At 51.9% G+C, this 23941-nt stretch overlaps 11 protein-coding genes across 11 annotated transcripts; 6 read left to right on the top strand and 5 right to left on the bottom strand.

Moving 5' to 3' along the window:
• Positions 1 to 172: 172 nt before the first annotated feature.
• ALTATR162_LOCUS11511 (uncharacterized protein) lies at positions 173 to 1665 on the bottom strand (the record flags this gene model as incomplete). Its single annotated transcript, XM_043319153.1, has 2 exons — positions 173 to 913; positions 970 to 1665. The coding sequence occupies 2 exons, from the start codon at positions 1663 to 1665 to the stop codon at positions 173 to 175; spliced, it is 1437 nt and encodes a 478-aa protein (XP_043175088.1).
• Positions 1666 to 2712: 1047 nt separating this feature from the next.
• ALTATR162_LOCUS11510 (uncharacterized protein) lies at positions 2713 to 3709 on the top strand (the record flags this gene model as incomplete). Its single annotated transcript, XM_043319152.1, has 3 exons — positions 2713 to 2841; positions 2892 to 3182; positions 3233 to 3709. 3 exons carry the CDS (start codon positions 2713 to 2715, stop codon positions 3707 to 3709), a joined length of 897 nt encoding a protein of 298 aa, XP_043175087.1.
• A 355-nt stretch (positions 3710 to 4064) lies between these two features.
• Positions 4065 to 4511, top strand: ALTATR162_LOCUS11509 (uncharacterized protein; the record flags this gene model as incomplete). Its single annotated transcript, XM_043319151.1, has 4 exons — positions 4065 to 4180; positions 4233 to 4274; positions 4329 to 4408; positions 4462 to 4511. 4 exons carry the CDS (start codon positions 4065 to 4067, stop codon positions 4509 to 4511), a joined length of 288 nt encoding a protein of 95 aa, XP_043175086.1.
• A 700-nt stretch (positions 4512 to 5211) lies between these two features.
• On the bottom strand, positions 5212 to 6551 carry ALTATR162_LOCUS11508 (uncharacterized protein; the record flags this gene model as incomplete). The annotated part of the gene is made up of 3 exons (XM_043319150.1): positions 5212 to 5856; positions 6105 to 6422; positions 6477 to 6551. The coding sequence occupies 3 exons, from the start codon at positions 6549 to 6551 to the stop codon at positions 5212 to 5214; spliced, it is 1038 nt and encodes a 345-aa protein (XP_043175085.1).
• Positions 6552 to 7789: 1238 nt separating this feature from the next.
• Positions 7790 to 9001, top strand: ALTATR162_LOCUS11507 (uncharacterized protein; the record flags this gene model as incomplete). Its single annotated transcript, XM_043319149.1, has 7 exons — positions 7790 to 7800; positions 7862 to 7949; positions 7997 to 8047; positions 8094 to 8120; positions 8168 to 8674; positions 8720 to 8881; positions 8927 to 9001. The coding sequence occupies 7 exons, from the start codon at positions 7790 to 7792 to the stop codon at positions 8999 to 9001; spliced, it is 921 nt and encodes a 306-aa protein (XP_043175084.1).
• An 896-nt stretch (positions 9002 to 9897) lies between these two features.
• ALTATR162_LOCUS11506 (uncharacterized protein) lies at positions 9898 to 11099 on the top strand (the record flags this gene model as incomplete). The annotated part of the gene is made up of 3 exons (XM_043319148.1): positions 9898 to 10096; positions 10181 to 10688; positions 10736 to 11099. The coding sequence occupies 3 exons, from the start codon at positions 9898 to 9900 to the stop codon at positions 11097 to 11099; spliced, it is 1071 nt and encodes a 356-aa protein (XP_043175083.1).
• A 760-nt stretch (positions 11100 to 11859) lies between these two features.
• ALTATR162_LOCUS11505 (uncharacterized protein) lies at positions 11860 to 12924 on the top strand (the record flags this gene model as incomplete). The annotated part of the gene is made up of 1 exon (XM_043319147.1): positions 11860 to 12924. One exon carries the CDS (start codon positions 11860 to 11862, stop codon positions 12922 to 12924), a length of 1065 nt encoding a protein of 354 aa, XP_043175082.1.
• A 550-nt stretch (positions 12925 to 13474) lies between these two features.
• On the bottom strand, positions 13475 to 14952 carry ALTATR162_LOCUS11504 (uncharacterized protein; the record flags this gene model as incomplete). Its single annotated transcript, XM_043319146.1, has 2 exons — positions 13475 to 13842; positions 13893 to 14952. 2 exons carry the CDS (start codon positions 14950 to 14952, stop codon positions 13475 to 13477), a joined length of 1428 nt encoding a protein of 475 aa, XP_043175081.1.
• Positions 14953 to 19042: 4090 nt separating this feature from the next.
• ALTATR162_LOCUS11503 (uncharacterized protein) lies at positions 19043 to 20389 on the bottom strand (the record flags this gene model as incomplete). The annotated part of the gene is made up of 1 exon (XM_043319145.1): positions 19043 to 20389. One exon carries the CDS (start codon positions 20387 to 20389, stop codon positions 19043 to 19045), a length of 1347 nt encoding a protein of 448 aa, XP_043175080.1.
• Positions 20390 to 21386: 997 nt separating this feature from the next.
• Positions 21387 to 22102, top strand: ALTATR162_LOCUS11502 (uncharacterized protein; the record flags this gene model as incomplete). The annotated part of the gene is made up of 4 exons (XM_043319144.1): positions 21387 to 21485; positions 21590 to 21761; positions 21812 to 21973; positions 22077 to 22102. The coding sequence occupies 4 exons, from the start codon at positions 21387 to 21389 to the stop codon at positions 22100 to 22102; spliced, it is 459 nt and encodes a 152-aa protein (XP_043175079.1).
• A 78-nt stretch (positions 22103 to 22180) lies between these two features.
• Positions 22181 to 23833, bottom strand: ALTATR162_LOCUS11501 (uncharacterized protein; the record flags this gene model as incomplete). The annotated part of the gene is made up of 1 exon (XM_043319143.1): positions 22181 to 23833. One exon carries the CDS (start codon positions 23831 to 23833, stop codon positions 22181 to 22183), a length of 1653 nt encoding a protein of 550 aa, XP_043175078.1.
• Positions 23834 to 23941: the final 108 nt, after the last annotated feature.

The following is a 23941-nucleotide window of genomic DNA, read 5'->3' as shown; positions in this document are numbered from 1 at the left end:
AGACGAAGACATGTACTGGGGAAGGATATATCCAAGACTAATAATGAATTTCTATTCATGATGGAAAGGACGTTGCAACCGGCTTGATGTGCTGCACTATATACCATGAATGGAATGAAATCATGTACCCATTGCTCGCTCAACGCCTTGAATGCAAATGTTCTCCTCTCCTCTACTCGTCTTCCTTCTTCCAGCCCGACTTACGTTTAGTGTCGAATTCCACTGGACTCAACCTACGTGCTTGAACACCGGACGGAGACTGAGGCGGCGTGACAGACTTTGTACCCGTCTCGCCTTCATCCTCGGGTTCCCAAGCCCTCTGCTTCGCCAAAAGCGCCTCCAGCTTCGGATCTACACCCATGCGCTGCGGCACTGGTGGAGGCACCTTCCTTGGCCCACTCGTCCTCCTCAACCCCGCCCTCGAATCCATAGCTGCAGGTACAACAGGCGGGACCTGACCCTTGAGTTCACGCACGATGGGCATGTCTGACGGTGCAATTGCACCACCCAGACGCACAAATGGGGCTGGGCTTGTGGGTGACATGGGTATGCCTGAGGTTGTAGGTGTGTCGGGAATGTCTTGGGATTCGTGGATAGGCACGTTGCGGCCGCCTAGTCGGAAACGACCAATCTTTTGGTCGCCGACGGCGGGGAGAGAATAGTTTACTTCTTTTGGTGCCGGGGCGGGCTTGGGCGCTGGAGGGGGGCGGGGAGCAGATTTTGTGACGGTGGGTTTAGGCGCCGGAGCAGGAGGAGGTGGTGGCATGCTCATTTTAGGTGGAGTGGCGGGTGGTGAGGGCGGCGCGGCGGTTCTAGTTGGGATGTCGTTTACTGTTCTGGTAGTTGTTCTTGTTGTGCGTTCGGTCCAGTGTTCTGTAACGCCGTCTCCCATGTCTCTGTGTCCTGATCGGATCTGTGGGGAAGTGAGGTTAGCAAAAGCTGTCAACAATGTACCATGTCTAAACCTACTGGGTCTTCTTGGTAGCTCCGCTCCATATGCGCCAATCTTGCGGACTCCCTCAAAGCTCGCTGCATTTCTTCCTCTTCCTCCTTCTTCTTCCGTGCTGCTTCGTCCAGGGACTTTTGTATCATGATCTCCATATCCTGATCCAGTCGTTCTTGCAGTTGTCTCTCGTATTCTGCTTTACTCTGCCTTTCAACTTCCCTCGTGCGTGCCTCTTCTGCTGCCATCTTCTTCTCATGTTCTCTCCTGCTTCTCTCCCTGGCTCGTTCCTCGGCTTCCTTCTCAGCCCGTCGCCTTTCCTCTGCTGCCTTCTTCTTTTCGTGTTCTCTACGGCTTCTCTCCCGGGTCTGTTCCTCGGCTTCTTTCTCGGCCCGCCATTTTTCATCTGCTATCCTGCGGTTCTTCTCAATAAGTTCCCTCTCTCCACGGCGTAGTGCTTCTTCATTTTCTGCAGCTTCCCTGCGCTTGAATTCTCGCTCCCTTTCCTCATCACGGCGCATGGCGGCTTCTTCGTTTTCGCGGAGACATCTGTTGCAGATTCCGTTCTCGTCCCATGTTTTTATCGTGCAACGGTCTTTTGTTTTAGGGTTGTCACGGTCACAGGCGACACTAGTTCTTTCGAAGTAAGGGCAGTTGTACGTGTCGACATGGTCGTTTTGTTTGTGGCCGCATTCGAGTATTGTGATTGTGTACTTGCACATCTTGGGGGAAGATGTGGATGAGCTGAGAGACGAACACGGAGGTAGGTCGGCACTATACGATGGGGTATGGGGGGAGGTTATGGAGAGAGAAAATTAAGAAATGCTATGTAAGGAGTCATGAATACTTATACGGAAACGATATTGACCGCCCCGGTGTACTAGTGAAGGCCTGCATAGGTGATGGCCTCGTACACGTAGCTGCACCATATGACTCTGAAACAAGGCTGGAAGAAGCGGATGTTGTTCTAAGCCTGTGAAGGAACCGAATTGACAGTGCAAACATCAGTACAACTCATCAAACAGCGGTCGCGCCCGCGTCCGCGCAGAGCGCCGTCAATGAGGCGAATAGCGGCCGATTGGCCAGATACACTGGCTGCAGCGTCTTTCCACCTACGACGGCACAGAGAGACAAATCCTGTGCGTTCCTCAGTCCACCAGCTGTTACTCCCCAAAGCTGCAAGGTCGCGAGGTGCTCCCAGCTCATGTGTTAGCCGACCCACAGTATCATCAGACGTGGTTGACCGCCGTAGGCGCATTCCATCAGCATCGATGCGGCTCTGTACCGAGCCATTTTCGCTCAGAGGCTAACATGGGACGTTGCCAACGAAGGAACCCGTAGGCTGGAATGCCGCCTATTACAGAGAAAAATGAAGCTTCCATAGTGCGCAGAGCCGACAAAACGCACGACGACGGTGTCGGTGGGGATAGCTACGTGGCGGCCTCAGCTACACTGGGCATGGTTGGATGCAGCAAAGGCGGTAATGTGTTTCAAGCAACGAGCTCCCCGATCCATGTAGGCTTGGGAGAGGGGCGATCAGGTAATGCTATCGATCATCTACAGCATGAAGCGATGTTTGAGATGACCTGAACCATGCGGAGAAAGAGTGAAGAAGCGTAGGAGGTAGGACAGGGTGGGGATGTTGAGACCAGCCAATCAGGGGCGACTGATTGCAATGACCCCTGCACATTGACTTGGCATTTCGGATGAGCTTCATCGTTGACATCTTCAATCGACGCCATCGCCTCCAGCCCGCAGCACAACCCACCATGGCCTCAAGACTCGTCCCCTTTGCATGCAGGATTGCCCCACGGGCCTCGCGACAGTTCCAGAGGGCTCAATGGCGGGCTTTCAGCGTATCACGACCGTCATGGAACGAGAGCGGTTCGCTCAACGTCGTATGTACTTTCTTCATCATGCGCTGAAAGCCGAGCTGACGTATCTGTAGCACCGCGACACGCCTCAAAACAACCTCAAAATTCCCTTCAAGTTCACACCACAAAATGAGGAACTCATTTCAGAAATCGTCTCCCGATACCCCTCGCAATACAAGAAGGCCGCCGTAATGCCGCTTCTCGACTTGGGACAACGCCAGCATGGATTCTGCAGCATCAGCGTTATGAACGAAGTTGCGCGGATATTGGAGATGCCACCCATGCGTGTATACGAAGTTGCGACTTTCTACACCATGTACAACCGGGACCCCGTGGGCAAGTTTCACGTCCAGGTCTGCACAACTGTGGGTTGACTTTGTACTTGGCGGCAAGGGCAGCAGCTGACAGCATCTAGACCCCATGCATGCTTTGCGACAGTGACTCCGTCATGAAGGCCTGCGAAGACGTCTTGGGCGTACATCACGGCGAGACTACCCCAGACGGCCTTTTCACTTTCTCCGAGGTAGAGTGCCTTGGTGCATGTGCGAACGCGCCCATGGTCCAGATCAACGACGACTACTACGAGGATCTCACATACGACTCGACAGTCAACCTGCTCAAGGCCCTCAAGCACGCCGCACAAACTACCGGTGCGCAGCCCGGAGACAAGGGTCTGGCGAGCGGATCTGGAAAGGGATCGCTGAACGTAGAGGCAGGTGCTGGTGAAGCTCTCGCCAACAGGCAAGGACGAGAGTACGCAGCTGGTGGTGTCAAGCTACCATCCCCTGGACCATTGAGCGGAAGGAAGAGCTGTGAGCCAGCAGGCGGTCTGACTTGCTTGACAAGTGAGCCCTGGGGTAACGAGACTCTGAGGAAGGACGGCGAGCTATAGAGGGTTTTTGTAAATACTGTAACATCTTCCCTTGTATCCAGAGTAAAGGTCTTGAAGGGGGGTGATCTTCCAGCAGCGTCTTGTAGACCATCTCAAATATCAAATCCGTTCAACAATTTATATGCTGATGACTCCTTCTCATATTGCCTCTTCTGTACAATCTACGTTAAGCTAGTTCTTTCGAACGTGTTCAACTACTGTGACCGCTTTCGACCAAACGCTCGTAGGCTAGTGATTCCTCGAGCTGTTTGTACAACTGTCGCTACTTGGTAAATGAAATTGCTCTTTCTTTACTTCCTATTACTCTTCCACTCCCCTGGGCATACTCTCTAAAGATCCAGTAGTCCCTGACACCATGTACTACTCCTTCCAAATCTTCCTCGCACTAGCCAGTCTCCTCGCCGTCGTCGCCGCCCACTACGACTATGACCCGCCAAGCACTTATAGCATCAACGACTCTTACTTCACTTCGTCCATCAACACAGACCCAACCCCCACCATCATATCTACAGCCGCTAAAAAGCGCTGCAGCATCTGTATCGACGCGCTCAACACCTGTCACCGCGTGAGTAAACTTCGACCACTCCCTTCCTGTGTACGAACCTAACACAAAGGCTAGAATTAGAAGGGAGACAATAGCTGGGAGTACTGCCGTGACGAGCAGTGTACAAACTATAATTGTCGTAACTGCAAGGGCATGTAAGTATCTCCATCTCTGTGACGGAAAACGGATTGACACTGACACAACATAGCACTTGTCCTTGACGTAACGAACCTCGTAGAGAAGATCTTGGGGATCTAGGTGGTCGGATTGGATGTTAGAGAATCGTGTCTAGTTCAAGCGGTGATGGCAAAGTTAACTGCCGGCTTTTCTGGCGTAGATTTGGAGGTTCAGGCTGGAATGGATGTATGTCTGTGTTCATGGAAAGGGCGATTGTGATGCCAGTGGTGCGTGAGCAGGGAACATGATACGAGCGGACACTCTGGAACACGATCATACTCGTGCATGTAAATGATTAGAATGTCCATGTAAAAGAGGGACCATTATCTATGGTTTCTCAATGTTGTACAAGCCATACTATGCTCGCTCATCGGACTCGAGTGCTTCTATATAGAATCCATGATTGCGCCTTCCCAAGTTCGTTCTCGACTCCCAAGACGGGTAAAAGGAAATGCGCATGCAATGCTGTGCAACCTGCAATAGCTACGACCCTGTCAAACGCCTTCGCTATATCTATCCATGGGACGGAGTTCCCAAATCAAACCCCTGAGCCGTGCTGATCCCAAATGCAATGCTGATGTTTTGTAGAAAAAGCTGTTGTTGACGTTATACAATACCACCTGGTGTTGGTAGACGATTTCATCTATCTTTCTTTCCGCAGAGAATTTGTCGTCATGAGATATCTGCCGTCTAGCCGGAGAGTACTCATGATGCGACGTGTGAAGTGAATGCGTTTTTGCCGTAATTCCGTTCGGTGCTGGTGGTGTTGGGACTCATTGTCCTACAAGAAGCCCGAGTTCCACTTGCCCATGAGCATATCGCGTGTCATCTCGAAGCTGAGCCAACTGCTAGCCATGCTGGGTGCGACCTTGAGAAGGTTGGGTGCAATACCCTTGTAGAGACCCCTAAAGCCTTCCGTCTTGATGATTTGCTTGATAGCGTCACCAATTCCCGCGTACTGGTATCCCATGCCGCTCATGGTGTTGATCTGGAATCTCCGCCGCAGAACATCGAATGGGTATGTGATGGTTTGCGCGACAGCACCGGAGACGGCACCCGCTCCTAGCTTGCCAATGGCGCCGGGGTCCTTCTGGCCGTCGCGTGTGAACTTTGTACGGGCAATCTCATAGACCATGAAGTTAAGGCCGACGTATGGCGCGACACCTGCCACGGTGGGAAGGATGCCTCGATACAGCGCCGGAACACCGCCCTCAGTCCTGTACATGTTCATAAGCAGTGCCCACATGCCCGGTAACTTCTGGCCAGCTTCCTTCTTGAGATCGGAGAAGGACGCGGACTGGATAGATAGACGTGTGCGAACGATATCGAGGGGGTAGGTGAACGTTACGGAAGTGATACCAGCAAGCCCACCACAGAGTAGTCGCTGGTAAGCATCGAGGGGGCCACCTGGTTCGCTCTCGAAGAACTAGAAAAAGTCAGCTGTAAGAACTTGGGATAAATCTGTTACTTTCGTCCTTGTTAAAAATCCTGGATATCCTCGTGCATCTCTCCGTTACCCCACTCCGCTCCCCATCTGCCGAGCTTCAGCCCCTTCACAACTTACCGTTCCCCTCTCTGATGACTCGCTTACCTTGTCACTTCCTCCGCACTGTTCAAAAAGCAAATCACTCGCGGAAAACAAGACAACACAGCAAAAAGAGAGAATAGACTTACCCGCTTGTAGACGTTGTATGCGCTGAACTGCACGGCGGAGTATGGCACAATGCGTATGCAATTGGTGCCGTTGCCTGCCATGAAACCTCTCCAGCCCTCTTCTCTCCACATCTTAGCCAGGGCCTTGGGGACCGACATTTTATACTCCTCGCGGCCAACACTCTGAATCTGGAACAAGATCTTAAGGCGTTCAAGCGGCGATACGACGGTTCGTGAGACAGCGCCGGCCACGCCGCCGGCAACGAAAGAAGCCAGAACTGGTTGTGCGAAGACCTGGCGAATGCGCTGTAGGCTGGTGATGTCGGGCGTGCCGAGGGGCTGCGATGAGGAGTCAATTGGCGTTTTGCGACTAGAAATGTATCCTGTACTCACTTTTATACCCGTGCCCGGTTCATCGCTCATGATTGCGGGCGCCTGCGGTTGCGGCTTCTCGGATGGTTTCGACATGGCTCGAGTCGGTGTTGCTTGGGACGCGGCGCTGCTGCTCTCGAAAGCAGGCTGTGTGTTGTCCGAACAGGGACGGGTTCTATCCAAGGAAAGAAAAGGTCGCGCGACGTAATGTCGAGGTCATCGGAAGTTGGTGTTGCAGAGGTGAAGACAGATTTCCAGGTGTATGAGGTGAGCAGGACTTGTCGATTCACGGCGAATTCGATCTTCCATGCAAGGCAGCTTTCAGGCAAGTGTATGTAGGTGTAGTCGCGCTCGTGTCATGGGTTTCGCGGTTCGTTAGTGTGGTCGTGTTTGGATGGTTTGGTTTGGTAGTGGAGATTTGAGGATACCGCGGGAGGGAGGAGCAGATTTTAGGCTAGCGCCATGAACGAGCGAATGCCGTCAGACATGCTTACAACGACTACGGTACTCGCTGACAGCCCGGTCTTTCGCGACTTGATACTTGGCCCCGGTTGACACCTGTCGTCGTCTCCTTCCGGGGTCAGCCCCTTGATGGGGCTGACTGCAACCCCCCTAAATATCATACTGGCGTTGCGCCTCAGTCACCCCTTACTAGGCATGACAGTCAGCTGCGCGCACTCACTCCTTTTGCATCAGCTGTTGTTAGAGACACAGCACCTCGTTGTCTTGTAGTTACGCCACTCATGACCTTGCTAGACTCGAGCCGTCATCAATCATTGTGGTCGCGTGCGGTACTGTCTCGCCTTCGGAATGCTACCGCTCTATCATCACATACTATGAATGCATCCAAAGTATACACTGGCATGAGCACACGACCCCACACTCATTTGAGATAGCGTGCTCACTAGATTCCAGAGGACAGCGGGGTAAATACATCGGCCGTGGACATTGTAGTGGATTCGACGTTCCGAGGTCAAAGACGATAATATTTCGGGAATGACCTCATTTCTAGCTCCGGTAAGACCTTGCTATGTTAAACATAATAGACGTCCTGTAGTGGAGATAGTATGTTACTTGCAACGTTTTGATGCTAGAGCTTCTTTCTTTCCCATGGGGGAGTATTGTAAAAAAAAACTAGTACTGCGACTGAACTGTTACAAGCTGTTGTTCATGTTTGTTATCGATAAGGACGTATAAGATCTGCGAGGGCGAAGGCGAGAGTTCAACCTTTGCGCCTTCACTATGCTATCACGTCGCCTATTCCGGCAGCTCACCGATAGCTTGCTACTGGAATCTTCATATCGTCCAGTAGTACCAACCTGCTTTGTATCAACATGTGCGGCTTGTGACTCCCGGCAACCAAGAAATGTGCCCTCAGCTCGATATTCATCTTCATCTTCGACTAGGTGGAAATCACGTCAAGGCAAGGACTTCTTCTCCAAAGAAGCCCGAGTTCAAGGCTTGAAGAGCCGTGCTGCGTTCAAACTGCTTGAGGTAATTGTGCTTCCTTCCAGGAATGCGCCGTGACTGACACGCTATAGCTTAACGACAAGCACAAGTTGTTCAAGCCCGGACAAACCATCGTTGATCTGGTATGTCTGCATGCTCTGCTGAGAGGATGAAGCTTATACGACCTAGGGGTTTGCACCAGGATCATGGTCTCAGGTTTGCCGGATACATCTGCTCAATCGATCCCGTCTTAATTTCTTCAGGTCGCTGCACATCGTACTGCTCCCGATGGCCGCGTCATAGGTATAGATTTGATACCCGCACAACCACCACGAGGCGTCTCCACCATACAAGGCGATTTTCTCTCACCTATAATCCAGGACGAGGTTCGAGCCTATGTCCGAGATCCGGATTTGGGCCGACCTAGGAGGCAAGTTTCTGCAAAAGCGGACGAGGGGATTACCGAAGAAGAGCTGGACGACATGGAACGAGGATACATCGATATTGAGCGACAAGCTCATCTGGACGGTGCAGAACTTGAACCTATCGGGCGGCCAGCAGAGGCCCGTGACAACGACCAAGATACTCTATCAAAGCTCTCGTTGAAGGAGAGGGATGCGCGGCAAGGCAGAGCAGTGGATGTGGTGCTCAGCGACATGTCAGAACCCTGGGACCAAACGGCCGGCTTCTACAAGAAGAGCCTTAGTGACCCATATTTTAGGATGATGAACACCAGCGGCAACGCGTTTAGAGACCACGCCGGCAGTATGGTGGGTGTCCCAGCGACTCACTCTTGACCTTACTGACTATTGTAGGACTTGTGCATGGCTGCCGCGACATTCGCTTTCGATACACTGAAAACTGGCGGCCACTTTATCTGCAAGTATTATAAAGGATCAGAGGAGAAGGCGTTTGAGACGAAGCTGAAGCGTCTCTTTGCCAAAGTGTACCGAGACAAGCCCGAATCATCACGCGCTGTACGTTCTCTCACGTAGTCGACGTTCTTTGCTGACTGGCTCCAGGAATCAAAGGAGGCATTTTTCGTGGCACTGCGCCGAAAAGAGACACCTACAAAGGAGGAGGTCTTTCGGGAATGATTAAGAAGTTTATACAAGTACAGTGTGGAGTGATGTCTCTGCATGTTACTTCGGCCCGAAATATGTACTGTAGATCCCGAAGAGTGAGCACGTTGTGCTATCTCTACACCAAGACCATACTCTTCGGCGCTACGTCCCGACGTCATGCAGCCACATGGATAGATCACACACATTAGAAGGGGTGTTGAGAGGATGGATCCCGGTTAACGAACCCATCAACACATCGCGTGATGAGCTAGAGCTCGCTTAGAACCGCAGGATGAGAGCCTATGATGTAGTTACACTCGGTTGCCAAGCTCATCACGAATACAACGTGGCGTTTTCGGATGAGGCAGGAGTGCATGAGAGAGTTGGATAGCAGATGCGAAGTGGAGGGAAGAGATGTGCTCTGCTTCCAAATCGCAGCATAGCGCCACGTTTCCCGAGAGTCAGGGACATGGCACATGCAAGTGGCCGTTTACTTAGATGCCGGATAAGAGCCCCAGGCCCGGTATTAATGGCAGGCCGTCGTACCTGGTGACAGATCTGGAAGCGTCTCGTCCCATGCCGGGGGATATGTCAAGCGTTTTTGTGGGTCCATGTGACAAGGATGCGGAAGGTGTGAGGTTGCTTAACGCGCTGCGTTAGGACATGCTTGTACGCTGATGCAGTAGACAGTCATGCAGGATTTGATTTGTTTTCATGTTGCTTCCGAAGTATTGCTTGCTCTCCTGGAGAAGTTGCTGCCATGGAGTCAAGAGAGAACAAGGCCAGCGATGACTCGCTCGGCTGGCCTGGGCTGGGGTTGCAAAGCTTCTGGGCCGAAACCCAAGCTTATCACGAACCGCACGTTTTCTCCCATCAACCCACCGATCAATCTAATCCGAGTTGTGCGACGTGGCCAATGAGTGCCGACAATGGATTTCAATAACCCTAATGCGTATGGCGGCCAGTTCGCCAATTCGCCGCAACACGCCCAGTTCGATGCACAGGCGCGGCTTCAGCAATCAGCCAACCCACATGGGCAATATGGGCAGACCCCATCCTTTGCCGGCATGGGAGGCGCCATGGCGAGTAATGGAATTCAACCTGGAGCCGCATATCTCCAGCAGCGAGGTAAGCCAGTGGCGTGCGCGTTTCTTGTCCTGCCCTATTGCCGCAAAAGGACGCGTTCCTGGCTGACATGACACCATGGAACAGCCGCCATGCAGCAGCAGCAGCAGCAGCAGCAGCAGCAACAACAACAACAACAACAACAGCAACACCAACTGTCGTCGCCAAGCCCCTACTCCAATGCGCCCTATGCGCAGACGATGCCCTCACCTGCCCACCACCAATTCGCCCAGAACCGCCAGACAGCCTCACCCGCAAGCACCTCTGGACAGGCGCCCTATGCGACGCCGCAGCCACAGCAGTCGCCGAGTAGCTTGCAGACCAACGGCCATCAGCAGCCCATGAATCTACAGCTGCCCGTCAAGGCGGAGCCTCCCCAGGTCCAGACGCCCGTCAAGCAGGTGCCCCCTTCGCCTGTGTCGCCGGTGAACCAGGCGCGCAGTGCAGACCGCGTCGCGACACTGCTCGACATCAACAGTATCCTCATAAAGGAGGTCTGCGAGCTCCAGGTGCAGGGCAAGGCAGGCCAAGTAGGACCCACACCAGAAGGCAAGCCCGAAGGCGACAAACCCCAGCCATCCAAGGAGTACGTAGAGTGAGTGCTGCACATCCCCGTGCGCGACGTCAGCTAACAAGCCCTAGCTACATGCGCCGCCTCCAAGCAAACCTCGCCTACCTTGCGCAGAACGCCGAGAAGGTCCCCAAGCCCGGCCAGCAGTTACAACCTGGGCCTGCGATAATGACCATTCCTGCCGCACCCACCGAGCTCGCGAAGCTGTATACCAAGCTGCAGGAGCTATTTCCAGGATGGAAGGGTCAGACTCCCCAGATGAAGCAATCGCCGGGGCCGCAACGCATCAACTCGAACACCTCACAACCACCGAATAGCGCGGGGCTGCAGCAGAGTTGGGGGCAGAATGCTATGCAACAGGGCATGCAGCAGTCCCAACAGCAGCAACGGCAACAACAACAACAACAACAACAACCTAAGCAGGAAAAACAATAGAGGCTGGGATAACAACCTCCATCGCAGGCGTATGGATGGCGTTACTGTACTTTTATACCTTATGTAAGATTGGCGTAGGCAACATGTGCTTGCCATGGGTGTTTTTACAAAATCATACAAAAGAGTCGGACATTCAGTACCTGCTGAAACTTCAGGCACAAGCGGTCCATTCCGATGAAGGATTGCTGATAAGCGGCTCAGCGGATATACTTTTATAATTTGGGATTTCAAAATGGTCAATTCAAAACAACTGCAGTCCCAAACGACCATAGCTAACAGTATACTATGTAGTTCGCTATGGAGCTTCTTGGCGTCATGACTTCGAAACATCTGGTACAGCACACGAGGTGATGACAAAGCACGCTTCTAGGGTTGTCTCACGAGCCCCTCGGCCGCACCTTGCTTTTCCAAGTTGTCAGTTCCCTCGTTTGAACAACAGCGCAGCAGAATTAATACACGCCGTTTGCTGAACAACGCATTGCCGAGATGAGTAAGGTCGTTGGGTCAACGCCAACCTGAGAAAGTGGAGGAACGTAGTCTGTGGGCGCTTGAGACATGCTGACATGCTTCTGATACGAACGTACTAATCACTGCAGCACTACAGTCATCACTACCTAGATTCAAGATGCTTAGGACCACTATGTGGGTAGGAGCGTTTTGTTTACATATAGACGCGTGGTCCAGCCGTATTTATGCTATGCATCTTGTCAACCACACAACAAGCGGCTGCTACTGGTTAACCGTCTAGCACAGCAGAATGATGCTCAAAAAATGCGTTACTTTCCTGTTTTTGGCCTCGCTAGGTCTCGGTTCGGCGTTGTCCCGTCGTTCTGACCTCACTCTACCTCTCCCAGCAAGAACAGTAGCCCAGCTTTCCACACTGCCGACCTGGCTAGAGAACATCGCCACCCGTCCAAATGGTGATCTACTCGTCACTCAACTTTCCCCATCTCCGATACTACACACTATCAAGAATCCTTCCTCGGGAAACGCAACTCTGGAACCTATCTACCAATTTCGCGCAGACAACGTCACCGATCTCCTCGGAATTACAGAAACTACCCCAGACACATACATCATCATTGCCGGGAACGCTACAGCCAATGCTACAGGCTATGCCGGTACCTTTTCTGTATGGCAAGCCGACTTCGCCACTGCTAATATGTACATACCCACTGTTCGTAAACTCGCAAACATACCGCAAGCGAAACTGCTCAACGGTGCCATCGCCCTGCCATCCGACCCCTCCATCGTCATAATAGCAGATTCTCAATACGGTCTCCTCTTCCGCTTCGACACGAAAACTGGTGTCAGTGAAATCATCGCCGACAGACCGGAACTCAAAGCCTACCCCCAACAACACAACGCTACGGTGGGATTCGGTGTCAATGGTGTCAAGATCCGCGGCAAGTGGTTGTACTTTAGTAATTCAGATCTCGTGTCCATATACCGCGTCCCAATCACTTCAACTGGCTATATACCACACAAGTCCGAGGCAGCCGTGGAACTGTATGCTAGCCTGACTGCTGTTGCAGACTTTGTAGATGATTTCACGTTCAAGGCGGATGGTACGTTGTGGGCTGTGAGCAACTACGGGAATACACTTATTGCTGTTAGTGCAGGTGGGAGGAAGGTTCAGGTTGTGGCAGGAGGGAAGGGGCTGTTGACACTGGCAGGAGGTACAGCGGCGGCGTTTGGAAGGACGAAGAAAGACCGGGAAGTGGTGTACGTAAGTACAGCTGGAGGCTTAGGAAGGCCCGTTAACGGAAGTGTTGTAGAGGCTGGGAAGGTTGCTGGGATTGATACCAAGGGGTACAGGTGTTAGAAGACATGGTTGGTCTCGTGGGGTTCCACGCCAGTACATCCTTGAGGCGGACATGAGCTGTGCTTACTGACCGTGCAATCTCGACATGATTACGACAAGAGATGTGATCGAGATTACGACATCAGTGCTTCACCGTATAAAATGAAAAAGAAGCAATATGGCAATAACATCATGGACCTTTGATAAGAGAAGTGTTTCTTCGTGTTGCACTGACACAAACAGGACCAAGTCAGCTTTGACGACATCACGATACGTAGAAAACTAGGCATTGCATCAACAATCTTCTATTCGTCTCATGTCGCTACACCAAGCCTCCTCTACACCCCCTCAAACATACTTGTAACTAGAAGTTAAACAAAAAGCAATATTGTGAAGCGATCGTTTTGCATCAGAGTGCACGTCGTTCATTCTATCCCACGTGTTTCCCAGAGAACAAAGCCTGTCCCAGGGTATCCGCACTAGTCCCAAAATATACACAAACAGAGAAGTTTTTACCACGAAACGCCAGAACCACCCGTCTCATCGTAGAGAGAAAGAGGGAAAAGAGCGCTTAAGCGGCACCAGCGTAGACCTTGCCAATAGCCGAGAGGCCATTGCCAGAGTTGAGCTGGTTCTCACCATCGCCGACCATGAACCAGGAGTAACCTTGGACCTTGTCGGAGCCGTCGAGGTAGGCCATGGCGTCCTTGAGGAAGCTGGCAGCCTGCTCCTCGGAAGCAGAGCCGGGGTTAAGACCGAACTCGGTGATCCAGACCTTCTTTCCGGTGAGAGAAGCAGCCTTCTCAACCTGAGCTTGGAAGCGGTCAATGGTCTTCTCGTCGTAGATGTCGTAGAAGTGGATGTTGGTTGCGTCGACGACAGCGTCGGGGCAGCAGTCGTTGAAGCGGCTGAGCCAGTCGAGACCCATGGGGGCAGGGCCTGAAAAGAGTCAGTGTATGTCTCACATGCAGGGGTTTTTTTGGTCTTACCATTTGTGACTGAGGGACCGACGATGGTGATCTCAGGGTGAGCCTGCTTGACAGGGTTCATGTATTCCTTCCAGGCGGCGCAGGCAGCTTCGGGCTCCATGTTGCACTGGGCGGAGTGATCGCACTCGTTGAAACCCATAACAGCAGTGGAACCCTTCTTGACGGCCTTGCCAACGTTGGCGAGCCACTCGTCGGCGGAGGACTTGGTAGGACCATGCATCATAGGCACAAAATTTGTCCCGATATCGCTGGTCTCGGTTTGCCCCCAATTGTAAGCGAAACCGAACTTGCTGCCGAAAGTAGTGCAGAGGTGAGCTTCGTTGTAGGCGAGACCGCGCTTTTCACCAGTGTAGCTGTTGCCAGTGGCAGCAGTGGGGGAAGGAGCCGCGGAAGAGACAGCTGAGCTAGCCTTCTCGACGGGCTTCTGAGCGTAGGATGCAGTGATCTGAGGAGTCTCGGATGAGACAGAGGCCTCGGGGGTCTGGGCAGGGTACTCAGCCGCCTTTGAGGTGGTAGTCTCAGCTACGGGAGTCTCGACAGGAGTCTCGACAACAGATGAAGAGGTCGCCTCTGTTGGGGTAGCGGCGGGGTACTCAGCGGCCGCAGAGCTTGACTCAACGACGGGGACTCCATATCCGTTGTCAGCGGAAGACTCGGCGGCAACAGGAGATGAGGTAGGGACACCAGCGCCACCGCCGGGAGTGACAGTGACGGTGACCTTCTCGGAAGCAGTGACGGTGACGGTTGCGCCACAGACACCAGTGGAGGCATCAGCGGCATCGACCTGCTTGTTGTCTCCAGCCATGCCGGTAGGCTTGACGTAGATGGTCGAGTACTCAGTCGCCGTGGAGGTAGAAGTGGTGTCAAGGGTGGTAGTCTTGTCATCGCCGTAGACACCAGTACCAGTAGCACCAGCAACAGCAGTGCTGTTGTAGGCACCACCCCATCCGCCGGTTGGGTAGGCAGCCCTGTGGTGGAACTTGTTGTGCTGGTAGTGAGGAACAGCCACGACAGCGGAGGCGAAGGCCAGAAGGCCGGTAAACTTGACAGAGGCAGACATGTTGATAGTTGTTGGATATGTCAGGTTAAGGATGTGCGTTGCGCTTGCTTGCAGGGTATCGATGAGTAAAAGCAGATGCGGCTAACCTGAGCGCAAACAAGTAAACGTTGACAGTCGAACAATGAACGTGATAGTCAGAGCGACAAGAGAATGTACCGAGCAGAAATGCTCAAAGGAGTGGCAGGCAACGACCGTGTTTGGGTGTGAGTCTGAAGGATCAGGATGTGACAAGAAAACATCGGGGGTGCGGGTGATTTTCAACTTGATATATTTTTCGCGGGGAACTCGGGCGCTCGATCCTTTGCCATGCGCCCGCCTAGACCTTCACAAGTTCGGACTTTTGCGCAAGCGGACAAGCCAGGGGTTCAGGTGGAAATAACCTCTTTCGGCCATTCACAGCTCAGAAGCAGCCTGAGCCGCTTGGGTCGTGGTGTGTGTTGATTAGCTACCGCATGGCGCCGGTGCGTTTCACATAGCCGTCACATTCAGGTACACCCGCTTACCCTCGCCCTTCAACAAGGGCCTGTTCGCTGTTTGTGTGTGTTTCGGTGCCCGATCTGCTTTTTCACCTGCAGGTTTCTCTATCGATAGATGGTGAAGTCATCCTGTCAGATATGTTGCCCTTGTGAATTTGGTGTTGACGGGCGTTGTGCGTTATTCTCCACATATTGACAGGCCCACTGATACTTCACATGTCTTGGTATTCGCGGAATCATAAGGGGTGGGGCCGGCGCAAAGACCGCGCGGGTTGATCGAGTATTCTAGACGCAGGCTCTCTCATTTCCGAAAGTGTGATCGCCTTTGCGGGAGTTTGACCATTTCCAAGATGATGATAATGACGACTACGCCATCACTATGGCCCTTCTTTTGTTTGTTGAGCTTTACTGAGTTTGGGGCTCCGACTCGAAGGGGTCCAAGATTGGAACGTTGCCGACAAGGCGTATGTGATGCTGACGAGGCCTTCTCGTATCGACGAGTCAACATGCAAGGCGGTCCGATGCAAAAATACCAGCCGATGTGGCACGGCAGGCCCTCCGCACGGCGTCGTACTTAGCTGTTCCCTTGCTCATGCAGTTGGGTTCAACTTAGCACAGCACACATGTCTTACGCTTGTACGTGTCGCATCTTTCCGGTGCGTCGACAGGAATTACAAGTCATGGTGGACTTGTTCCTGGATGCTCTTGAACAAGGGGCGACGTCGCATCAACAGTGACCTTGCATATCACGCCCGCAAACAAACGTGGTATCCACGCGCAAGTGTTCCGATGGGCTGGTCCTTGTCCTGAATGCCGACATATCCCTCCCACTGTCGGGCTCTGAACGTCTTTGTTTTCTTTTGTCTGCCGATAAATAGACGATCCTAGCATATCCTCCACGCTCTGACGCTTCCACCGACGTCATCGGATTACAACGTGGTTTTCCATCATGTATGCGTCGAGCAACTTGGTGTCTGCAGATATTGCGCTCGAGATTCGTCTCCCCGATTTTGTGAAAGGAGCCAAAGACTCTCTTCCCCACGTCGAAGCGTCTCATTCGTTGCCCACACTAACGTGCATCCAGTAAGAGTCGACAGCCCTGCGCTATCGATATAGCCAGAAGGTTCCTGCATAAGCGCTGCTAAACCTGCGTAACCTAACGCATGCACTCTGCGTCCGATGTGTCAAACTTCATTTCCCAACAGCTGGCCATGACATATCTCCGCCTCTGCGATTGTTTGTCACCCCAACACGTTGAGGCTGGAAATAAGGGCGAGAAGACGGTATCATAGGTCGTTGCGAGAACACGTAATGATCTCCACTCTCTCCAAGTTCTGGATCCTGGATCGCGAGCACGGTTCAGGCCTAGAATCCAGTCCGGAACCCAACGCCTAACACGTGATCTCACCATGCGCATCATCACACGGTTCTTGAGATGACATTGACTTGTGAATGAGCATAATTCGCTATACTGAACCTTCTCTTGTGCAAAGTGAGTACAGCAGCCACATACTCCTAGATCTTGTCGGCCGGCTAACATGACGTACAGTGTCGATCATGTCAGGCACTTTTACCGGTACAGTAACTTAGCCTGTCTGGAACCTGAAGGACCAATCGCATCGCTTTCCTCCGAAGGGTCGAACATGTGGTTCACTTTAGTACGTGTTTCAAGACAAACAGTGATTCACAGAAGGACACCATGTTTCAAAACACTGGAGGCAACAGTCTGTTGCGCAACCCGATCAGCCAGTTCACGATGGGTTCTTTGGGTCGATCGTCATACTGAAACGCTGGCATGGAGACCCTGCAAGCTTGTTCACCACCATGCAGCCGAGTGGCGACTCTGCATGTATTCGCCTCGAAGGCAAACATTGATGTGAGATCGTTGGATGCTGTTGCTAAATTGACTTCAAAAGTTGGATCAAGGTTGCACGCTGGACTGATACAGTGATCATGGATACAATACACATTATCCCAGTACACTCATCGCACGCAATACTCCCCTTCTTTACGTATCACTCCATTTTCGCATACCATATCGCATCCCAGATTCTTCGTGATAGCACAACCATCCGTACACCATGTATACCGTCGACTAGGCAAACATGTAACCTCTCCCTCTTGGTCACATGCTAAGCACTCCTTCACCACCCGTCCTGCAGATGGCTCCGCAACAGCGAAGAAGCGAGACCAGTAGCTCGTCCGCCTTTTACTCGCCTTGTTTTCTTCTCCTCGCCTCGCTCTCGAGGACAGTGTTGCGTTTTTTATACCTGCGAAAGACGACGCATCTATGTATCTGGTTTTCCAACGAAGTGTAGACGATTGAATAGTACGCAAGTTGCTGATGCTGGTTTCTGTATCGCGAGCTCTCATGAGTGCTTTGGCATCTAGCGCCTGAGTAGACTTGGCCTTGCATCGCGGATGGACCGATATCCCAGAGGTTGGCGTGGGACTTGCAGTGGTGGTGGACGTAGTACCAGTGTCGGGTGGAGGAATCGATGCTGTTGTGCCCACAGTAGTGCTTGAAAGAAAAGCGGCAGTTGAGCTTCTAGAGGTGATGGCAGTTTGTGTGGGCCAGTTGAACTCGGGGGTATCAGATCCAGGAATAATGGAAGTTGGAAGCCCAGAGTTCGAAACCGGTAGGTCAGAGATCGTATGTGTTGGCAGGGTGAGTGATACGGTTAGACCACCCGAAGTGATACTCAAGGAGGAAGTATTCCTAAGACCTTCTGATGGTAGGCCTACGAGCCCTGAGGGTGTTGTCCAAGGCAACTTAGGGACCCAAGGCAGCCTAAGGGTGGGGCTACCAGGGACAATATGTGACATAGTATGCGAGCACGTAGTGCTTGCATTCATCGAATCGGCCAGACTACCAGACGTGGCAAGTGTCCCAGTCACCATGTTGCTATTTGCACTTGTAAGCATTCGAGGAGCCGTGGAAGTCGGTAATGGCTCATAAGTAAAGGGCGGCAAGATGAGAGACGTGGTGCCAGACGGCCATATCGGGATACCATTGGTGGTGCATGGTTCAGTCGGATGTGGACACGTGACTGTCGCTGCTGTGTTGGTAGGGCTACTGTAGTCAGGCTCATCAGAAGGGGGTGGTATGGAGTCTGGTGGAGGAGGAATAGCAAATCCAGAACTACTGTGGGTTGGAGAACTGGCAGCAGACAGCTTTTCAGTCGTGTAGCTTGTGTATGTGACAGTAGCAAAGACCGTCGTGGTAGAGGTACCGGTTGGAGACCGCTGACCGATCACCGTGGGGTTCGGAGGAGCATCCTTGCTGTCGAGTGCGGCTAGAGCACTGCTAGCTAGTAGTGCGACGAGGCAGAGATACATATAGCGAGTGGGCATGACAGCAACGCTAACGTAATTGCACAGCATTAAGAAGGTTTTGTGTAAATCGTCGAAGGAGATATATGGGCAATAAGTTGTGAGAGAATCGTTTTATTACAAACGGATGTTCACACTCGCCAAGTGCGTCGTTGAAGTGTCCATTGATATGTAAACATGTCCTGCATCGTTGGACATTGACGTGCAACAATCGGCAATGGGGAGTGAAGGCTGTAAAAACCGACATCTTCTCAATCATTTATCAAAGGCGCGTCCTCCATTCACGTTCTGATCTCAGCAGCCTTTCTAAGCCGGTTCATGACTGCGGCCGCAATATTGTCTCCTGTCTTGTCGTCGATGCCTTCAACATAGATCATCTCAACTCCTTTCTTGTCGAGCTCTCTCAGTGCTGAGAACAGACCTCTCGCAACATCTTCTGTCTCTGCGCCGAGATTGATCTCCCAAACTTGGACTGCTTCGGGCTTCACGACATAGTGATCCGCATGCGGTATTTGGTGTTGAACGACGGATCGTAGGAGGTTTGAGAGGCGCGACGGTGAGTCGTTGGCGTTCAGAGAAGCTGCTGAATCCGGTGAAGCGCAAAGTACGGGTCCGTTTGCGTCCGATGTCTTCACTTTCTCGGCACCCATACCAAGTACGTTGTCCCAGTTCTTTGTCCGAATGATGCCAATACGTCTCTTCCTCTTCAACTCATCAGATGTGGGTTGACTTGCGCCTGCCTCAAACAAGAGCACTGATGCTTTCGGGCTGTAGTGTCTGTACTTCATCCCAGGCGCGCGCGGTTTGCTTGAGTCTTCCGCTTGTTTGTCTTTGTACCCAACGACTACGTTCTCCCACCCTGGGCACTGTCGCAACTGCTCTACCGTCACACCACCTGGTCGTAGTATTGCAGGTGGACTTGACAATCCGTCTATGACTGTACTTTCCACACCTACTTCACATGGTCCGCCATCGATTATTAGGTTCAATTTGCCGTTCAGGTCATCGTATACATGTTCCGCAGCGGTGGGCGAAGGTCGTGTAGACGCGTTTGCGGAAGGTGCAGCGAGTGGACGACCACACAATCGCAAAAGGGATAACGCGATGATAGAGCGCGGCATTCGTGCGCCAAAAGTAGGAAGACCTGCGGTGACTTCTGGTGCGAGGATCGAGTTCTCGGGAGCCGGTAAAATAATGGTAAGCGGTCCAGGCCAGAAGCGCTCGATTACCGGTCTGTAGATTTTCGGTATGGGATCTCTTCCAGCATCCTTTCCATCGCCCGCGATGTCTAGTTTCCCCAGCAGTAGCGCTCGCAGCTGGGGTAACGAGTGTATATGAACGATCAATGGGTTGTCAGCCGGTCGTCCTTTGCTAGCAAATATTTCCTTTACAGCCGCGCTTCTTGTCGCATCTGCACCGAGTCCATATACAGTCTCCGTAGGAAATGCAACGGGGGTGTTCGTATTAACAAGTTCCTTGGCTGCCCATTTCAGCGTTTCGGCATCGGCACCACCCTCTTTTGTATCGTCATATTGTATGTCCCATTCATCGATGAGATCCTCCGACTTCTTGAATGTGATTTCCCCCAACATCTGGGGATCTACACGTCGAACCCTAGTCTCAGGCATGGTTGCGACAGAGCGATCACGTATGTTGGAGACGGTGGGCGTCTGACGCTTGTCGAGTTTGGACGTCGTAGCCGTGAAGAAGGTGATCGGTATTTTCAGCGTGGGAATCGGAGAGCGGCGGGGTTCTGATGCAGCGACTTGCACCAAGGAACGTATTGGGACGAGATAGGGCGGGGGCTTCGTGGGTTTGACATTTGGTATGCGGGGAGGGCGAGTGCGCATTGAATGATGACTGGTGAAGCCAAAATTTCTCGTTCCGAGCGGAGTGGGGCTCAGTTCCGATGGCACCTAGAAAGAGCGACGTCACCGCCATACCCGCGAGCGAATGTACCTCACACGCTCAAGGCATTTCACAACACGATGAAGCATTCAAGCTATAGGATTAAGCAACCAAACTATCGCTCAGTACACCTGATACCTGGGTAGTACAGCATGAGCCTGAATCGATGTATAGTGTTGAAGTGAAGAGACGATATGGATAATCATGTGCCTACATCTTACCACCTCACGAGCATCTCGGCCTCCATTATCCCTAGTCCTAGAAGTGACTTGTTTCCTGAGCAGTATCAGCTCAACAATGTCTGTGCGACAGTTATCGGCTGTGATGACGAGCGGTGTCTGCTTATGTTCGTCAGTGTTATGCATCGATCCTCTTCTCGCAAGCGTTCTACGCGTTCGTAAGGCACGATATGAAGACGTAAACATAGAACGCGAAGGTTTTCCAGCAAAGAAATGAACCAGAGTCACGATGCTGCGTGTAATCAACATGGACTGTGAGGAGGAAGAAAGTGTCGCGCATCTCTCAACCTCAAAATTCTAGACCCACACCGGCCCCGTCTCCATTGGCCGCTCCAGCCCCGCACTAACCCTAACCAGTTCGGCGTGCATCTCTGGACCCTGTATCTCCATCCCAACTTCCTCAGAACTCCCTTTCCGCATCGCCTCGCCCCTGCTATTGCCCTCCCACAGCTCGCGATAGCAAGATCTTTCGTCCATCATGCCTGCTCCATCCGATATCTTAAGCGACCCTGAGATCGCGCAGGCATACGAGGACGTACGCTCAGACAAATCCGAGACCACGTGGCTTATCTTGAAGGTAACATGACATTCTTGCATTGCATTGATGAGGTATCGTCCGACCAGACATCAATTTAGGCATCAATTTCATCGTGAAGAAGGATATGACTGACCAGAGTGTAGTATGCCTCCGCAACCTCAGATAACCTCACACTCGCCTGCACAGGAACCGGCGACATCGCTGAGATGACCGAGAGTCTCGGCGACGACGAAGCTGCCTACGCCTACGTACGCATGAAGCTAGGGAATGACGAGTACAGCGAGCGTGTCAAGTTTGCCTTTGTTGTTTGGCAAGGTCTGTCATATTCCTCACTTTTTATCTCAAGATTGCTAAGACATCTACAGGACCCCAAACAAAGGTCATGCGCAAAGCCAAGATGAGTTTCCAGAGTGGGCAGGTCAAGCAAGTCATTCGAACTTATGCTGTGGAGATCCAGACAGGAGATAAGAAGGATTTGGATGAAGAGGCAGTAACGCTGAAGCTTAGGAAAGCCATGGGCGCGAATTGTGAGTATACGTTTTGCTATTTGTGTTGATTGAGGGGCGTGAGAATTATGGGTAGAAGACCATAACGTAAAGAAAAGGATATATGCACTAATCGTTCGAGCAGATGATCGCCAGAAAACAAACTACTAGCATATCTTGTGCCGTACGATAATCAACCAATTAGACTGTGGTAGTAGTACTACTACTACTATTTCTACTACTACTGCGTCAACGCCAGCCATAAATCTTGAGATTGGGGTAATCGTTAAGAGCCCATAATAAAACTTCGCCTTCGATCCTTTGGCTCTCACATAATCCCAGTAGCTGCTCTTTAGGCTTGGACAGTGTCCAGTACCCTATGCACAACTTTGTCAAATCATATGTCAATTTCTTCAACCGGGGTGTTGCGGTCTTCCACTCTGGCTCCCGTCCTTGCACCCAAAGGATTCCATTCTCTATCTTGTCTGGATCCACCTTTCCTCTGGTCGTCTCAATTGTGTATGGCTCTGATCTAAGCGGCCGGCTACTCGGTGTTTCACCTGCAAGGTATTGTCGGAAAATGGCCATGGCGTTGAGATCTTCATACCTCCCTTGAAGTTCTTCGTACTCCCAAAGATCGTCCGTAATGGTCAACGTTTCCAGAGTTGCAGTAAGATAGTCCGCAAGACTAGGTGTATCGTCCGAAGCAGCGGTCTCGATACCAAACAGCACTGGAAGAGATATGGTCAAGTTGGTAAGCACGGGAAAATAATCGTGTAATGGACCGAGGCTGCCTGTCACTGCGTCTTCGGTTTCAAGTGCAACGCAATTTAAATACACGTTATTGTAATGTTCGTAGCGCACAATCAGATCGGTAAGCGTAGTACGTACATGTCGCAGTGCATCCTTCAAGATCGACAACTGGAGAGGCGCGTAGTCTGGGTGCATGTAGCAATCATATTCGAAGATCCTGACGTTTGTAGCTTGCCTGAGCAGATGGTGAATGGTGAGCGGGTCCATTGAAGAGCGAACAAGGCGGAGGGTCTTCAGTGTATGCGGTAGAGGAGGTACTTCTAGTGGCCACTCAAATGAGAGATCGACTTCTTCTTCCTCGCTCCTTATTCCGCCATGCTCGTCTCTCTCCGAACACGCAACAATTTGGAGCGACTCAATCATCGGCAAGTAGAAGAACAGTAGTAAGGTACCTTGTTCCTGTTCGAAATTGAACCCCCATGTTTCGGCCTTTTCATTCTCTTCCAAGGTAACGCGTACGGTCTTCAACTTGGCGAACCATGCTGGTTCGCCGTCTTCTGCTTCAGACGCCGCAGAATTCTTCGCAATCCCATGCTTCATCATCGTAGGAAACCACTTGTTGTGTAAGAAGAACTCCCATGCTATAGTCAAGGACTCGAGATGCGCTTGGCATATACCGACCAACAACGCGACCATCATGTGCTGAGCCTCCCACTCGTATCCAGCGCCCCATCTCCATAACCCTTCCTCCTCCACATAAACACTGAACATCTCGTTCCGCCACTCTTCATGTTTTGTATCAAACTCAACACCAGGGAAACTAGTGCTGCAACCGTCTTCAAAGTTGTACTCTAGACATCCTTCAGCGCAGAATTCCATGTTCTTGATGAGCCTGATGTATCCGGGTTTTTCGGTCAGCGTGAGAATGAGCGACTGTATCTTAGGCCCTTTTCTGACGGTTTCCTCGCGACCAGATATATCGCTCCTGGGTGTGTTGTCCCACACAAGGGTGATGGTGTGGTAAGCTGCCGATAGGGCAACGGTGTAGAGGGCTTTGCATGTTTGGGCTAGATTGATGGCGTCGCGTGAGTCAAGATCGATGAGTATATATTCTATTAGTTCAGTGGGGAGATTGGTGATTGATGCCATCCTAGTCTCTTCGAAGAGACTGAGGGCGAGGTACAGGTATAGAGAAGAAAGGTGCAGACTCGAATTTAAGGATTTAGGCAGGCGTCAGTGCGCAATTTCTAGAACGGG

Source organism: Alternaria atra (genome assembly GCF_907166805.1).
Source record: "Alternaria atra isolate CS162 genome assembly, contig: 35, whole genome shotgun sequence".
NCBI lineage: Eukaryota > Fungi > Ascomycota > Dothideomycetes > Pleosporales > Pleosporaceae > Alternaria > Alternaria atra.
Note: the sequence above shows the minus strand (reverse complement) of the source record. Positions and strands in the feature narration are given on the sequence as shown.